Source organism: Bubalus bubalis, chromosome 13 (assembly GCF_019923935.1).
Source record: "Bubalus bubalis isolate 160015118507 breed Murrah chromosome 13, NDDB_SH_1, whole genome shotgun sequence".
In the NCBI taxonomy this organism is placed as follows: domain Eukaryota; kingdom Metazoa; phylum Chordata; class Mammalia; order Artiodactyla; family Bovidae; genus Bubalus; species Bubalus bubalis.
The window spans coordinates 43,502,747-43,521,288 of record NC_059169.1 but is presented as its reverse complement, the minus strand read 5'-3'; the positions used below and the strand labels follow the sequence as shown (position 1 = coordinate 43,521,288).

The 18,542-nt window shown below is 35.0% G+C and overlaps 1 protein-coding gene across 3 annotated transcripts in view; it reads right to left on the bottom strand.

Moving 5' to 3' along the window:
- The window catches only part of DACH1 (dachshund family transcription factor 1), a 479,356-nt gene that overhangs the window by 152,190 nt on the left and 308,624 nt on the right, over positions 1-18,542 (bottom strand). For 2 of the 3 annotated variants that reach the window (XM_025262761.3, XM_025262762.3), the window contains exons 4-5: positions 2,581-2,736; positions 1,955-2,127 (exon numbers count right to left, since the gene is read on the bottom strand). In XM_025262761.3, coding sequence (XP_025118546.2) covers positions 1,955-2,127; positions 2,581-2,736 — 329 coding nt within the window. The remainder of the gene's footprint in view (positions 1-1,954; positions 2,128-2,580; positions 2,737-18,542) is intronic. The other variant, XM_025262763.3, reaches the window with a different exon arrangement.

The following is an 18,542-nucleotide window of genomic DNA, read 5'->3' as shown; positions in this document are numbered from 1 at the left end:
GACTGCAGGGACCTTAAATTGACACTAGCCCTGTCATGCTAGCGCATGCCAGAGTAATGAACAAATATAAGTTCCTGGTATGATTTCCTCAACAGCCCTTGTGATCAACAGTCTTCTTAGATAAGATCCCTGGGAGGCTTACCAAAACCCTACTCTTTGGTTTGAATCGACCAATCCAACCTTAGCTTGGAAACCCCAAAGTACTCATCCATGGATCCTAATAAGGCATTTGCCTCAGGTCTTGCCTTGCCCTCTCTGTCTGTACTCCATCTTAACCTCCCTGTCCAGTCTCTGGAGGCATGCCAAGTATCAATACTTCCTCCAGGTCCTATGATTAATAAACTCCTCTATTTCAGTTTTTCATATGATCTCTTATTGAACCATGGCTTACCCATTTAATAAATGTTAATTTATTTTTTGGAAACATAGTTGACTTACAATATTGTATTAGTTTCAGGTGTATATCATAGCACCTTGATATTTTTATATATTACTATCCATATAAAATTATTATAAAATATGGACTATATTTTCTGTGTTGTACACCATATGTTTGTTGCATGTTTATTTGTACCCATAATTTGGTACCTCTAACCCCCTTTACCTAGTTGCTCCTTGCCCAACCCTCTTCCCTCAGGTAACCGCTAGTTTGTTTTCTGTTATCTGTGAATCTATTTCTGTTGTGTTTGTTCATTTGTTTTATTTTTTAAGACTCTAAATAAAAGTGAAAAGACACAGTATTTGCCTCTCTTTGTCTGCTTTATTTCACTAAATATAATACTCTCCAGGGTTATTCATGTTGTTACAAATGGTAAAAAACATAGTCATAGCAGATGGATATGCACATTTTTTTTTTATCCAGTCAACTACTGAAGGGCATCTTGGTTGCTTCCAAGTTTTGGCAATTTTGAAAACAACTTCTATAAATGTCCATGTGCAAATTTTTGTGTAGACATCAGTGTTCAACTCTTTTGGGTAAAAATCATATGATTGTATGGTAAGAGCATGTTTAGTTTCATTAGAAACCACCAAACTGGGCATTAAATTCTGCATTCCCACAAGCAATGAATAAAAATTGTAACAAGGCCATTTATGTAAAACATGCTCCAGAGACTCCCCTAAACTCACACGTTTTATATTCAGAAAAACAGGATAATAATTATGTCAAATATGGATAATGCAGTGTGAGGTGTCTTTTACTTAGTTTAAAAATTAATAGTCTATTCTGTCAATGCATTTAAAGTACTTTGATTTAAAAATACATTATAAAGTAATATGAATGAAAAAGTATATACAGATACACACACATTTTAAAATGTAAACATACCTCCCACACACATATACAGAGATAGTCATAGAATTGTGTACATATATACATATGTGATGTTTGTATGTTATCTTCCACTTCCTGTTTATTTTTTAATCTACAAAAAACTTCCAATTTTAATATTTCATTTAGTTTTTTATATCCACACTGTATTATCCATTTTTAGGTATAGAAACAATCAGAAAGATCGAGTTAAATCAAGATGACAGAGCTAGTTAAGTGGCAGAAATATAATTTAACCCTTGTGGTCTTTTGAAAACAAATCAGATACTAATTTCCATACCTCAAGGCTCATAACAAAACACAAATATGCACACATACCCATGAACACAAACATAACCATACTTTCAAGCACATACACAAAATTTGAAATATATCATTTAATACTCTATGTTCATCTCCCTCTTAGTAGATATAATGGAGAACTTTAAGTTAACCAGCCTGCTTAAATATTGTACCCATAGTTCTAATTACTATAAGTGACTTTTTCTTATAATCTATTTACTATATCACTTAGCTTTTTAAAGTTAGAACTACTTGTGGAATAAGAAAAATGGATTGATTGAGTGATGGTGACTTAAGATGATCTTGGTTTTGGCCAAATCAGTCGTATAATTAAACAATTACCTTAATAACAGATGTCTCAACTCTGGATGGGGGACTCTGAACTTGTGCTGCTGCCGCCATATTTGCAATGGTGCTAAGATGGTTCATCTGGCTCATTGCCATGGTGACAGATGCTGGAGGTAGGCTGACAGGAATTAGAGGGTGGGGCATCATCATAAAAGGAAGCTCCAGTCCTGTAAAAAATGCACATGTATCAGCATCTCTCTATTCAAATAGAATGATGAAACACAGTATATCTCACTAATTAAAATGGTTAAGAACATAATCATTGAAAATTGAAGCATTTAAAAATGTTCTAATAATGGCAATCAAAGGAAAAATATTTGTCCTCTTTGTATGCAACAAGGCCCATTTATCACTCAGGGAAATTAAAGTAAAAACTAACCAGTTTGGTGCCATGTTTTATCACTCACCACTCTTCATTGGTTTTTAATACAAATAGTTACTTTTTTGCTACATTATTCTGATCAATCTAATTCTTGTTTTAAATACTATGGTTTTCTTTATCATAATTAACCATCTAAATGTAATATACATTTCAACTACGTCCTATATTTTGCTATCTGATCATTACTTTTTTTTCCCTTTACAGCTATTATTTTTAGTGCTAAAAAATGCCATCGTACCATTTGGCAGAAGGTGGCTCTGCTGAAGATGGTGGAGAGGATGACTAACTGGAAGGCTATGCACTCCAGGTATGCGGGGGTGGGTAACAGAAGCCTTAGATCCCTGGGGTGGGGAAGAGTACAGTGTTTCTTTATCCCAAGAACCATCACTGCTGCCTGTGGGGAATGAATATAAATTATTTGTCTACAGTATTATTCCAAATCTTCTAATGACTAATTTGAAATGATGTTTTAAAAAACATATCACATTTGGAAAGTGGCTAAGTGATTTCTTGGGAAATAAGCTCAAGTAGATAAGTTTCTCCTAAACCATATTTTCCTTTTGTTTTTCTATTTTTTGAATGTAGTTTTTGAAAAATGACATTTCTACAATAGGTAGCCTATTTGTGGGATTTAATACTGTTTGACTAACCAATTTAATATAAAATTGACCTTATTATGTACCTCAAGAATTCATTACCTCTTGGGCCTGAATCACAGTGATAATTATAGAATGCAAAGTTATCCTTGCTTAATGGAATCCTAGTCACTCTTCAGAGTTAAGTTTCCTAACTTAATTCCATGGCAAATGCTAAACATGGAATTATTAAATGCCCAATTTGATTAGGTAGAATACAGAGAACCCAAAGATCACTTTACAAAAGATAATAATATCGAAGCAATAAATTAAATGTATGCATATCAACATCTCCTGTTTTCAATTACAGAGAAACAAGTTTATAATTGTGGCAATACCAATGCCGAAGTCAGAACAGTGCATTTGAGGGCATGCATTTTAAAATTGTGACAGTGTTTTGGATCAAGAGAATCTTGAAACACTTAATAGGATACTCTTTGAAAGATTTTTATATATCATTTTAATGTAGGCATGTTCTTAGATTAAAATATTTTAACATTTATTGCTTAACTGAATCTACTGAATGTACAAACTACCCACTTGAAAGAAATTTTCTGTAATATCCCTGTTGGTTTATGAGTTTCCATTTCTTAAAAAGGAAAAGAAACCATCTTTTCATATAATATGCTTAGAAACAGCAAAATTGGTAAAACTCCAACTTAAATACTTTAGCACTATTTAAAGCCTCATTGTAAAATCTCTACGACATAAATACTTAGTTATTGCCATGATTTTTTTTCCATTTACTTCCTGAAGACAGTTAAGGTTCAATATAAATTCAAACTCATTAGCTCAATACTGTCTGGATCTTAGAGTAAATTGTTCAGAAGTGGGTAATGAAAACTCAATTCAAATTCTTCAGCAATCAAACAAAGAAATTTTATTAAACAATGAAAAGAATCAATTAAAATGAATTCCTATCTTATCTATATTATTTTACAAGAAATCATGACAGTTTTTGGCTTAAAAAAGAAAAAAAAGGGAAGTTTATAGCTTCATACAAAAATGACTCACATAAGAGAAATTTCTCCAACTTGCTACTACATTATGATATAAAAGTTCACTTCTATTTTCACAAATTTATATGTCTTATTTCTCTACTCATGACTTTTCTGATACTTTATAACAAGGTCCTAGTCAAACATGGAGAAGTTTTAAGTATATAAATTTTGAACATATTATGTCAATAAAATATTCAGTGATAAAACTTTTGAAACATTTTCACTTAATATTTCCATTATCAAAGTATGTACAAAAGTCTTCATTACTTATTTACTTTTTATGTTATCAGTTAAAGTTAGAGTTAAAGCATAAACACCAACTATTTGGATATACGCATTGGAATAAATGTTTTTTGAATATGAAAATTGAATTGGAAATTTATAAATAATGAATTATTTTTTCTTTCTATTTCATTTAAAATATCCAAGGATTGCATTTTCACATTAGATCGCATTTTTGAGGTTAATTAACTAATAAATGAAAGAGGGAAAAATTTTCACATTCATTATTTTGGACTGAATTTGAGTTCTGCTTATACCTATTACCTACTTTTGTTTCTCTGTTCAGTTGAGCCAAATTCTTTTATTTACATCTTAATTGCTAGTTAATAAATGGGAAAGAGACATTTTCCAGATATACTTCAGTTTCCCTCTCAAATCAGTAGAGAAGCACTTATTTTTCACATTATCAAGGTATAAAATATAAAGTTAAAATTCTGATTAAGTCCTCCTGATAAGATATTATAGACAAAATACTACCTATTTCCACATCTCTTTTGGATCATGGGATATCAGTCCTTGGGTAAGGGTAAATATCAATCATCCATATGAGAATTTTCCATAGATTGGATTTTCTCACTACATAAAATGCTCCTAGCCATCTCCGCCAATCATCATTTGGTAAATACTCATGATGTTAACTCATTTGGGTAATAAATAGAGCAAACAATTAAGAAACTAAGTCTGATGAAAAATATACAATATATAACCAAGTCAGCTGTAAGTGATTTTTGCATAATTTATAACATCCTGCTCCTCTATTAGCATGAATAAATAAGAATTGAAAATAGGCCATTTCAGAACAAGACATGCCCATATTTATTAAAAGTATAATTTTCAACTGCTTTGCTTTACATCAATATATTTAATGATATAAGCCAGTATCTACATATGAGCCTACACACAAACATGCATATGTATGTATATCTTTGAGATTAAAGTTTATTATTAAGTCTGAATGAAAACTTACAGGAGACAGCAGATTTCCTATATAAGAAAAGTCCTAATGTGGTGAAAGTGAAAGTCACTCAATCGTGTCCAACTCTTTGTGACCTCCTGGACTATACAAGTCCATGGAATTCTCCAGGCCAGAATACTGGAGGGGGTAGCCTTTCCCTTCTCCAGCAGATCTTCCCAACCAAGGAATCGAACCCAGGTCTCCCACATTGCGGGTGGATTCTTTACTAGAAAGCCCAACATGTGGTAAGGGGAGTTGGAGAGAAACAGAAAAGAACTGATTCTTCTCTCCTCTTCCATTCTAGTGGAATCCCATCATTTCTTTAATTTTACACTGGAGTACAAATAAACCTTGACCTAGTCCTAGTATCCTGAAAGAACATATATTCTATAATATGGAGTGGAGGCAAGTGTGCAGAAACTCAGACATTTGATAAATGTATAAAATGATTCCAAACCAAGAAAAATGGTCATGAGCTTGTGAAAAGGCTCAGCACATCTTCTGTTTGATTATTTAGACCTCATATGGATATTTTAATGTGCTGTGGGGGGAAGAATTAAAGGGAGAGACAATCTCCCATACCTAACCCTAAACAGAGATTGTGGAGAAGCACTGGGAGAATCTCATGCTAGACACCTGCTTACACAGGTGGAAATAAATCTGTGCTCTGACTGACAGCAGAACACACAGGCAGCTATTATAGGATGAAATTAAGTAGTGTAACTACAAGCATCAGGCCGGCCAGCTCCTAATGTGTGCGGTTTGGTGTGGTTTGACGGATAAAGAATTAGCAAATGTACCATTTTACCACAACCAGATTAAGTGGGCATATGAATGCAAGAGGAAACATTGAAATTAACACCTGATTACCAATTTTGTCTCTAGCTAAAAGCTATTTATTATGTATTTATACAATTTGAAACAATTTATTTACTCTGCTTAATTATATTGATAGTAAGAATGTATCTATGATTACATATATGCAAATATATGGAACTTATATACAAAAAGTGATTGTGTGTGTTTAGCTTTCCTTTCCTGTAAAAGCTGTGTATTTCTCATGGATAAATAAGATGATTTTAAGGTTTTATTGTTGTTTAGTCACTAAGTTGTGTCCTTTTTGTGACTCCATGGACTGTAGCCTCACCAGACTCCTCTGTCCATGGAAATTCTTCAGGCAAGAATACTGGAGTGTGTGGCCATTACATCTCCAGAAGATCTTCCCTACCCAGGAACTGAACCCGCATCTCCTGCATTGACAAGCAGATTCTTTACCACCGAGCCACATCGGAACCCTGATTCTGCAGTTCAGTGTTACTGAAATTCAAGTTCATAAGGAATACGTATGGGAGATTCCCTGCTTATATCTCTACCCCAACTTTAAGACATAGTTATATTTTCTGAAAATGTAAATAGTTGGATGGATTATCTTAGCCTTTTTGTAACTCAGATACTTTTTTTCTATGTATCCATTTTATATTTTTAAGGTATTATCTGATATATATTTTATGATGGATCTGGTTTACAGAGAAATAGACTACTTTGGGAAGAAACCCATAAATTTTGAAGCTATCTCTACTCTAAAGACAACCAGATTATCAAACAGAACTGATGGATAGCAAATATAAACTTTTCACTCCAACTATGGCCTTCAAATATGCTCTGTCAAGACTCCCTCTTCTACTCCTTAATAACCTTGAGCAGATTTTGAGCATACAAAAATCCATTCTGTTTTACGCTACTCTGCATCCTCCTTTCCATCACTCCCTGCTAGCCCCAGAACCCAGGTAGTTGGAAATCAGAGGGGCTTGGACAGCTTGTCATCCATTCTTCTCCCTTCTCCTGGTAAGAAAAGGGAGGTGTCTTCTCCCATCCAACTGGCCCCTGCTCAAGTTCTGCCCACACTGTCATTGCTATGGCTGTGTTTATTGGTCACTGACATCTGCAATGTGGCAGCTGCCTATATCCAGAGTATCCCCTGATATGTAATGTCTGATCATTTGTCGGCGTCATCTAGCGAGACCTCCTAATTACATAGGTCCTTGACAATGAAAATTTCCTTTAGCTTTGTGCTCTTCTAAGCTCCCTAAGGAGAAGGCATTGGCAACCCATTCCAGTACTCTTGCCTGGAAAATCCCATGGATGGAGGAGCCTGGTAGCCTGCAGTCCATGAGGTTGCTAAGAGTCGGACATGACTGAGCGACTTCACTTTCACTTTTCACTTTCATGCATTGGAGAAGGAAATGGCAACCCACTCCAGTGTTCTTGCCTGGAGAATCCCAGGGACGGTGGAGCCTGGTGGGCTGCTGTCTATGGGGTCGCACAGAGTCTGACACAACTGAAGCAACTTAGCAGAAACAGCAATCTCCCTAAACGTCATGGTATTTTTAAAATTAATTTCTTTATTTTAATTGGAGGGTAATTACTTTACACTATTACAGTGTTTTTTGCCATACTTTGACATGAATCAGCCATAGGTGTATATGTGTTCCCCATCCTGAACCCCCTTCCCAACTCCCTCCCCATCCCATCCCTCAGGGTCATCCCAGTGCACCAGCCCTGAGCACCCTGTCTCATGCAACAGACTTGGACTGGCGATCTATTTCACATATGGTAATATACATGTTTCAGTGCTATTCTCTCAAATCATCCCACCCTTACCTTCTCCCACAGAGTCCAAAAGTCTGTTCTTTACATCTGTGTCTCTTTTGCTGTCTCATATATAGGATCATTGTTACCATCTTTCTAAATTCCATATATATGTGTTAATATACTGTATTGGTGTTTCTCTTTCTGACTTACTTCACTCTGTATAATAGGATCTAGTTTCATCCACCTCATTAGAATTGATTCAAATGCATTCTTTGTAATAGCTGAGTAATATTCCATTGTGTATATGTACCACAGCTTTTTTATCCATTTGTCTGCCAATGGACATCTAGATTGTTTCCATGTCCTAGCTATTGTAAACAGTGCTGCAAGGAACATTGGGGTACATGTGTCTCTTTCATTTCTGGTTTCCTCGGTGTGTATGCCCAGCAGTGGGATTTCTGGGTCATATGGGAGTTCTATTTCCAGGTTTTTAAGGAATCTTCACACTGTTCTCCGGAGAAGGCAATGGCAACTCACTCCAGTACTCTTGCCTGGAAAATCCCATGGACGGAGGAGCCTGGTGGGCTGCAGTCCATGGGGTTGCTAGTAGTCGGACACGACTGAGCGACTTTACTTTCACTTTTCACTTTCATGCATTGGAGAAGGAAATGGCAACCCACTCCAGTGTTCTTGCCTGGAGAATCCCAGGGACGGGGGAGCCTGGTGGGCTTCCGCCTATGGGGTCGCACAGAGTCAGACACGGCTGAAGCGACTTAGCAGCAGCAGCAGCACACTGATCTCCATAGTGGCTGTACTAGTTTGCATTCCCCCCAGCAGTGTAATAGGGTTCCTTTTTCTCCACACCCTCTCCAGCATTTAGTGATTGTAGACTTTTTGATAGCAGCCATTCTGACCAGTGTTTGATGGTACCTCATTGTGATTTTGATTTGCATTTCTCTGATAATGAGTGATGTTGAGCATCTTTTCATGTGTTTGTTAGCCATCTGTATGTCTTCTTTGGAGAAATGTCTGTTTAGTTCTCGGGCCCATTTTTTGATTGGGTTGTTTATTTTTCTGGAATTGAGCTGCATGGGCTGCTTGTATATTTTTGAGATTAATTCTTTGTCAGTTGCTTCATTTGCTATTATTTTCTCCCATTCTGAAGACTGTCTTTTCACCTTGCTTATAGTTTCCTTCGTTGTGCAAAAGCTTTTAAGTTTAATTAGGTCCCATTTGTTTATTTTTGCTTTTATTTCCATTAGTCTGGAAGGTGGGTCATAGAGGATCCTGCTGTGATGTCAGAGATTGTTTTGCCTATGCTTTCCTGTAGGGGTTTTATAGTTTCTCGTCTTACATTTAGATTTTTAATCCATTTTGAGTTTATTTTTTGTGTATGGTGTTAGAAGGTGTTCTAGTTTCATTCTTTTACAAGTGGTTGACCAGTTTTCCCAGCACCACTTGTTAAGTAGATTGTCTTTTCTCCATTGTATATTCTTGCCTCCTTTGTAAAAAATAGGTAGGTGTCCATAGGTGCATGGATTTATCTCTGGACTTTCTATTTTCATGCTCTTTTGATACTAAGGCCCTTCTCCTGATGTGTATCCTTTAGTTCTGATAATGTCAACTCTCTCTATTCTGCCACTTCTCCTCAATCCTCTCTTCCCCTGCTCAAACATGTATAGAAAACAGTTCAGCCACAGCAGACATTCAGCTATGAAATGAGGTGGAGGTATCTGTAATCCTTGAGTAATTCTCTCTCCTCTCTCAGCACCTGGTGGTGAGAAAGGACCCTCAAATAGGAATCACTAAGTCACAGGGGCCTCCATTAGGCTCTGTCTTTTCACTACAAGTTTGTTTGTTTTTTTAAACACCCTCTCCTATGATGGTCATCCTCTCCTATGAATGCAAGAGGAGGAAATCTGTGGAGTCTGGAGTGATCATTAAGGTAGCAACTTCGGTTCAGCTCCTATTAAAAAGTACTGATTGATTTTTACTTTTTCATAATTGAGGTGTATTTGGTCCTTTTGCCTTGTGTGTAACCATAGGAAAATTCCTGTGGCGGATTCATTTTGATATTTGGCAAAACTAATACAATTATGTAAAATTTAAAAATAAAATAAAATTAAAAAAAAAAGAAAATTCCTATTTCATATATTGTTACTTGGATTATTCAATAGAACTAGCCACAAACTTGACTATATTCTAAGTAGAATTTTAGTAACTGGTTCATTAGAAAAACTGAAATAAAAGGAAAGAAATATGAATGCTCAGTTTTTGAAATGCTACTTCACAAATAAACTGAAACTTTAAATTACCAAGACAGAAATTCAAAGAAAAAAGATTACATTAGTAAAAAATAAAGAGTGATTAAATGTGGGGATAATCATTAAAGAAATAAAGATAATTTTTTAGAACACAACTTTTAGATAGGAAAGGAAAAATGTTTTGGAGAAAGATGTTATTACTGTTTCTCTTTAAGTAAAAAAAAAAGAAAACATTGGGTATATATATCAGAGGTAGTAATTAAAATCCTACCCCAAATAATTATATTTATTTTTGAATCCTAAACATATCTAATAAGAAATAGGTTCTAAAAGAGAGGGCCACCATATTTTTAAATGCACATGAGCACATGTAAAATAATCAAACACAAAGTTAAAGTGATCTGTAAAAATGAATTGTCTTTGAAACTATCATGCATTAAAAGAGTAAAAGTATATTTAAGTGTTATTTTCTTTTATACCTAGTTGACATGTAACTTTTTGTTCAGATTTTCCCACAGGCTGACCCTGATAAAGGAGGCAAGTCTCAAAGGGACTAACGGTCACACCACAGCTTAGTGAGTGATGCTGATAGACTGTGACGGGAACCTGACTTTGTCAAGATTCGTTTACAATGAAAATGATGGCTAGAGCAGGCATTTACTCCATACCATTGGAGACCACTTAGAAGGATGTCAACGCCATCTTAACAATAGAATCAAGACTACCAAGGAAAAGTAAATACTAGTCTCAGTTGCTACAGATGTTTAGCTGTTACTTCAGAAGTAGGTGAGAATAAACAAGTTATCTTTTAGAGGATAAACTTCACTGTAATAAAAAGTGTTATATGACCTGTCAGCATACAAGTATTTTGCATAAATAGGAGACACAGTTCTGTCACGAATTATTGTAATGTAATATTTTAAATCGTTTTTCTGGATAATGATCTGAGCTAAGTGATATACTTTAGAAAATAGAAACACTTAAATCATCTGGTTTTTCGTTCAACTTAATCAAATTGCTTTATTTTAAAATGAGGAAGAGGCAATCTGTAAAGGATACAATTAATTGGGGCACAATTTTAAACTTTCCAGTTGAAGTATAGTGGTTTAGCAAAGAAAACAGCACAAACACCTCCTAATTGGTATTGCACAGCAATGCCCACAGAGTAGGCCATTTCCAGTCTAAAATTTATATTTGCACATATAGCCTGTTTGATTTGAAAGTGCAATTTTTTTCTTAGAGAGAAAGAATAATATTTTCATGAATTCTAACTATCCCACTGTCAATAAATATGAGTCATTTAGGAAAATATGTTCTTTTCCAGAAATAACTAGACATTTTCTTTAGTTATTTGTCATTAAGTAAACCTAACTCTGAGTGTTACATATTTGTGAACTAGAAGTTTAAAACTCTTGCCATAAAAGTAGCTTTCTGTTTTACCTTTTACTTTATTTTGAATGCAAAGCTGTTTTGAAACATTTTATTTTACATGCAATGGTGGTAATAATGATGCTCTCAGTTGCTACCAGTGTTCTTAGACTCAGAACTATGATAATAATGCTACATTTCAGCTGGTTAAGATCCTTTTTGCCTTACATAATCACACTGCTGTCAAAAGTAACAAAAGTTAATGTTCTGCACAAAGTGGCACACAGAAAACTGGAAATCAGAACTGCTTATTTTTTTTTTCATTTTGCTTGAATATCATTTACCATGGCTAATGACTGTTGAACTTGCAATAATAAGAAACAAATTGTAAAACCAAAGCTGAAGTTCAAGTCATTAATGTCAGAGGGGATATATAAATGAAGTCTTAAAAAACAGGCAGACATTATTTAAAAATAATTACACTGAGAATCTTTGAGGAATCATGTAAAACTGAAACAGCATTAGTTAACTTAAAATAGACAATAGTTTCTGTTTTAAATAACCTCAATTTTGTACTCATGAAAGTTACTAGAATGTGTTATTATATAAAGAATACAGTACTTTATGGGTTTTCCCTTATTTTATACCATTTCAGAAAGTTTTGATGCAATTTAAGAGAAAGAACACTATTACTATAAAGATAAAAGTTTAAATACTTAATGTGGAGGAGACAGATAATTATATCAGAAAACACTTTGCTTTTTGATCCTGTTGTTTTCTTTGGACTCATTAGCACCATGTTCTAAGTGTTAACCAGGTAAAATAGATCCTGCAAAACAAACAAAACAAACAAATACAAACTCAGACTGGTAAATAGTTACATAGAACTCAGTATGAGGAAAGAAATAGTATCCAGATTAATCGTATTGCCTAAATATTTGGGTGTCTTGCTGATGTGGATGACTGTAATCAAGAGTCAAATGTTTTTATTTAGTGGAAATTAAGATATTGTAACAGATTGGTTAATTTCCATAGTTAAACCATAATCCTATAACAGACAGTGTAGAAATAACATTATTGGGAACATATTTAAGCTTTCCAGTCTAAAAATAATGCATTTGGTGTAATGTAAAGCAATTTGGTATAATGTATCCATACTAATTTAACTATCTTTTAACCTTTCTCATTGTCAATGTCAGTGAATTGCTACCTTTTCCCATTTTAACTCATCCAATTGTTTTTCCATTAAGCAAACAAATGAACTAGAAATTCTCCTCTCTAAAGATATTGTAATTTTCCTATAGATTTATAATTATATCAAATACAATTTCAAGTTAATCTGCTTTCTATACTGTTAGTAGAGTACTCAATGCCATGGTATATAATACTAACAATTTTATGTTCATGTGTAAGTGTTGCTCATGGTAAGTTGAAATCAGTATTAACCCTTAGTCTTTCATATAATATTTTCAATTTTACTTTCTTTTCTTCTGTTTTGTTGGGATATAATTGACATATAGCATTGTAAAAGTTAAACATGTATATCATAATGACTTGACATATGTAATAAAATGATTATCATAAATGTCATAAAATGATTATCACGATAAATTTAGTGGATATCCATTCATCTCATACCTTTACAAAATTAAAGAAATAGAAATAAAAAGATTCCTATGATGAAAGGTCTTACATGACTTATTCTCCTAACAGCTTCCAAATATAATACCAGTGTTAATTATATTTATCATATTTACATTACATTCCTAGTATTTATCTTATAATTGGAAGTCTGAAGGCAATGGCACCCCACTCCATACTCTTGACTGGAAAATCCCATGGATGGAGGAGTCTGGTGGGCTGTGGTCCATGGGGTCGCTAGGAGTCGGACACGACTGAGCGACTTCACTTTCACTTTTCACTTTCATGCATTGGAGAGGGAGATGGCAACCCACTCCGGTGTTCTTGCCTGGAGAATCCCAGGGACGGGGGAGCCTGGTGGGCTGCCATCTATGGGGTCACACAGAGTCGGACACGACTGAAGTGACTTAGCAGTAGCAGCCTCTTGACTGCCTTCATTCAATTCCCTTTCTATCCTCCCTATTCTGCCTCTGCTGACCATACATGTTGAAACTGAAAATCTTTCTTGAGCCAAAAATGCTACTGAATTTTCCACAAAGCATAAACCTTACAGGTAGGATAGCAGGCTCATGGGAATTTGGATATTTCTCATATGCATGGATCTAAGTTCAATTATCTTCTCCCCAGACCTAGTTAACCTCAAAAAATGACATGACCAACTAGTTGTATAAGCCAGAAACCTAGGAATAATCTTTGTCTCCCCCTCTTTCATTGAATACTGCTGCTGCTGCTGCTAAGTCACGTCAGTTGTATCTGACTCTGTGCGACCCCATAGATGGCAGCCCGCCAGGCTCCGCGGTCCCAGGGATTCTCCAGGCAAGAACACTGGAGTGGGTTGCCATTTCCTTCTCCAATGCATGAAAGTGAAAAGTGAAAGTGAAGTCACTCAGTTGTGTCCGACTCTTTGTGACCCCATGGACTGAAGCCTACCAGGCTCCTCCGTCCATGGGATTTTCCAGGCAAGAGTACTGGAGTGGGTTGCCATTGCCTTATCCGTCACTGGATACTACCGATGTCCAATTTCTTTTCATGTCCTGTTTATTTCATCTGTGTAATTTATCTCTACTCTGTTTCTCTATCTGCTGCTGTAGATTCAGGGACCACCATTACTTTTAATTACAAATCTTACATTGTCACACCCCTACTTAAAGGACTTCCAGTGTTTCCCATTGCTATTAAAGAAAAAAAGCCGACATTTCTTCTCTTAAGGCAAGTGCCACATGATCAGGCTTATGTCTCTTTTGCTAGTCATTGTATCCTCAGCATTTAACAAAGTAGGACTAGCTCTCTGTCAGTTCTTGAGTTGAGAGTTGCAAACCCAGACCAGTTTTTATATTCACATGTGGTAAACTTCAATGTGGATTTCAAAAATAATACACTATGATCTTTGTTCTTGACCAGCTTATAGCAGAAAAGAGAGATAATAGATACAGCATACATGCACATACTTTTATACTTTGACTGGAATAAAAGATAGAGATGATGAAGAATAGGAAATACATCTGATATTTTTGGAAATAAACTTCTTACAATGTGGTATCATTTGGATACAAATGGAGATGAAGAGAGTAGAATATGAAAGATACTTCAGTATCTAGATAACAATTAGGTATATGGTGATATTATTAGCAAGTCAATGATCATGATTATACCTAATATGTATCACCTGCTTTCAATGTGTCAGGCATTATATTCAGCTTTCACATGCACCATCTCAATAAATCTTTAGAACCTCTGAGAGATCCACACTAGTATCCACAAGTTGATTTAACTTGCCCTGGGATTTAGATCTTAGAATTCTGAACGCATAATACAAGGTTTTAATCACCTTTATAAGGAAGATCAGATTTCATTATGAATAAAAATGCTTTCTATTCTAAACTCTGAGGTATTTCAGAAGCACTCAAATGAGGCTGACAACAAGCATTGAAAATATGGCCCTGAAATTTGGATAGTCGGCAGATGCCCGGTAAGGAAGATCTGGATGTCACTGATTTGAAAAATGGGAGATTAAGCCATGATTCTTGAAGAGGATATAGAAAAAATAAAGGTATTCGCACTAAAAATGTATTTCTACCAAAAACCACAGAGTAATTCCCAAACAAGCCAAACGGTATGATTTAGAAAATAAAGTCTAGAAATCTCAGCCATAATAAGCATAATTTGGTATATGATGCATACAGTAGATTCCTAACACAAAAGGGCATCAATACATTTTTATAATTTCAACTTTCCCCACTTACTTGTAAGCTATAGTATTCTTTTTAATAAAACAGTCAACATTAATGCCTGACAGATGTTGAGTCCTCAGTTAGTACAGGGTGAGTAAACATAGAATATTATGATTGGATATAAAGATTTAACAATCCTAACTATGATTTAAGTAGATAGCATGAACATAATATACAAAATAGACACCACTAAGACTAGTTTGAATAGATAGCATTAGTCCAATTTATTGTGTAACAAATAATTGTAATGTTCAGTATTTACATGGTCTCCCTTAAGAACATAATGGAGAGAAGCAAGTTTAAATCAAGGGACTACATATCACAAAGGACTGAGCACATTTGAAGGACCACTGAAATGATATATCATAGTGGTAGATGACATGCCAATGGCAGGTGTGTTGAAAGCTACTATCTATACAAAATCAAATCATTCTTTCCATAGCTTCAATTATATGTAGTGAAGACATACTATTCAAAGAACTTTTCATCAGTTTTTCATGGGCAGACATGGTAGGACATTTTCAAGGTCAAAATGACTACTATAATTTCAGCTGCTGGCAATGAAGAAAAAAAAAACTTAGACGAGTAGTGATATGGACAACTTTACTTCTAATTTTAATTCACTTTCAGGAATTAAATATAAGCACTCATCTTTATCCAAGAATAAATGGATATTATTTTTTTAGATTAGTGAATTAGAAGAAGAAAAATGAAAACTGTGTTTTGAAATGAGGACTGACTTTCTGACAATATCAACACTCTTAGGTTAATATAAAGTACAATTTAAACATCTTTATTCATTCTTTATTTCAAAAATTATCCAGTGTAATTATTATAATCATAAAATATGTGAAAAATATGAAAGAATACAACCAGCTTAACGATTTAATGAACCTAATGAACCAGCTCAAAATTCTCCAAGCCAGGCTCCAGCAATATGTGAACTGTGAACTTCCAGATGTTCAAGCTGGTTTTAGAAAAGGCAGAGGGACCAGAGATCAAATTGTCAACATCCGCTGGTTCATCAAAAAAGCAAGAGAGTTCCAGAAAAACATCTATTTCTACTTTATTGACTATGCCAAAGCCTTTGACTATGTGGATCACAAGAAACAGTGGAAAATTCTGAAAGAGATGGGAATACCAGACCACCTTATCTGCCTCTTGAGAAACCTATATGCAGGTCAGGAAGCAACAGTTAGAACTGGACATGGAACAACAGTCCGGTTCCAAATAGGAAAAGGAGTATGTCAAGGCTGTATATTGTCACCCTGCTTATTTAACTTCTATACAGAGTACATCATGAGAAACGCTGGGCTGGAAGAAGCACAAGCTGGAATCAAGATTGCCGGGAGAAATATGAATAACGTCAGATATGCAGATGACACCACCCTTATGGCAGAAAGTGAAGAGGAACTAAAAAGCCTCTTGATGAAAGTGAAAGAGGATAGTGAAAAGGTTGGCTTAAAGCTGAACATTCAGAAAACGAAGATCATGGCATCTGGTCCCATCACTTCATGGGAAATAGATGGGGAAACAGTGGAAACAGTGTCAGACTTTGTTTTTTGGGGCTCCAAAATCACTGCAGATGGTGATTGCAGCCATGAAATTAAAAGACGCTTACTCCTGGGAAGGAAAGTTATGACCAACCTAGATAGCATATTCAAAAGCAGAGACATTACTTTGCCAACAAAGGTCCATCTAGTCAAGGCTATGGTTTTTCCAGTGGTCATGTATGGATGTGAGAGTTGGACTGTGAAGAAAGCTGAGCACCGAAGAATTGATGCTTTTGAACTGTGGTGTTGGAGAAGACTCTTGAGAGTCCCTTGGACTGCAAGGAGATCCAACCAGTTCATTCTAAAAGAGATCATTCCTGGGTGTTCTTTGGAAGGAATGATGCTGAAGCTGAAACTCCAGTACATTGGCCATCTCATGCGAAGAGCTGACTCATTGGAAAAGACTCTGATGCTGGGAGGGATTGGGGGCAGGAGGAGAAGGGGACGACAGAGGATGAGATGGCTGGATGGCATCACCGACTCGAGGGACGTGAGTTTGAGTGAACTCTGGGAGTTGGTGATGGACAGGGAGGCCTGGCGTGCTACGATTCATGGGGTCGCAAAGAGTCGGACACGACTGAGCGACCGAACTGAACTGAACTGAACTGAATGAACTGAGTGATTCAGTTGTCAGAATTACGTGCTAAATACAAGTTTTATGTTAATTTTTTAAAAGCTAACAAAGGTTGATACTTGGATAAATCAGTCATATTAACTATTTTTATTTTCACCAACAATTTTTCTAGCATCAATGTTAAAAAGATACATGGTTTGTTAAAATATAAATGATGAATGATGAAATTTCCATCTCTTCTAAGGTTTTTAAAGAAATAGAACCACTTTGCTGTGCAGCAGAGATGGGCACAACATTGTATATCAATTATATTTCAATACAAAATTTTTTAATAATTTAAAAAAGACAGAATTTTTAAAAATCATGAACTTATAAAGGTAATATCTATCAAAGTTATCTTTATTTATAATAAAACCATTATATTTTAAATATTTTCAATGTAAAAAGAACTCTACTTACTAAAAATAATTATCTTCTAGGAAGATCTTTATTTAAAAATAAATAGCTAATTGCAAAAATACTCTGTAATATAAAAAAATACTGTGATTGTGTTTTTCCCTTGTGATCACAAAAATCTGACTTAAATAATTTCAATTATCTCCTTCAATATTAACATATGGCACCATTTCTATGGTCTATCATGTACATTCCCTCACATCATACAGAATGTTAGGATCATTGTCAAAAGTCACAAATGCTCTCATTTACATGTACTTGGTGTAATACACCTGGGTAAATACACCTTCTTAAATGCTGTTCTTGATTAAAATAATAAATTATTTCCTTTGCTCTGCAAAAGCTTTTAAGTTCCATTTGTTTATTTATTTATTTTATTTCCATTACTCTGGGACGTGGGTCAAAGAGGATCTTGCTGTGATATATGTCAAAGAGTGTATCACTTACGTTTACCTCTAAGAGCTTTATAGTTCCTGGCCTCATATTTAAGTATTTAACTTACTTTGAGTTTATTTTTGTGTATGGTGTCAGGAAGTGTTCTAATTTCATTCTTTTACATGTAGCTGTCCAGTTTTCCCAGCACCATTTATTGAAGAGTCTGTCTTTTCTCCATTGTATATTCTTGCCTCCTTTGTCAAAGATAAGGTA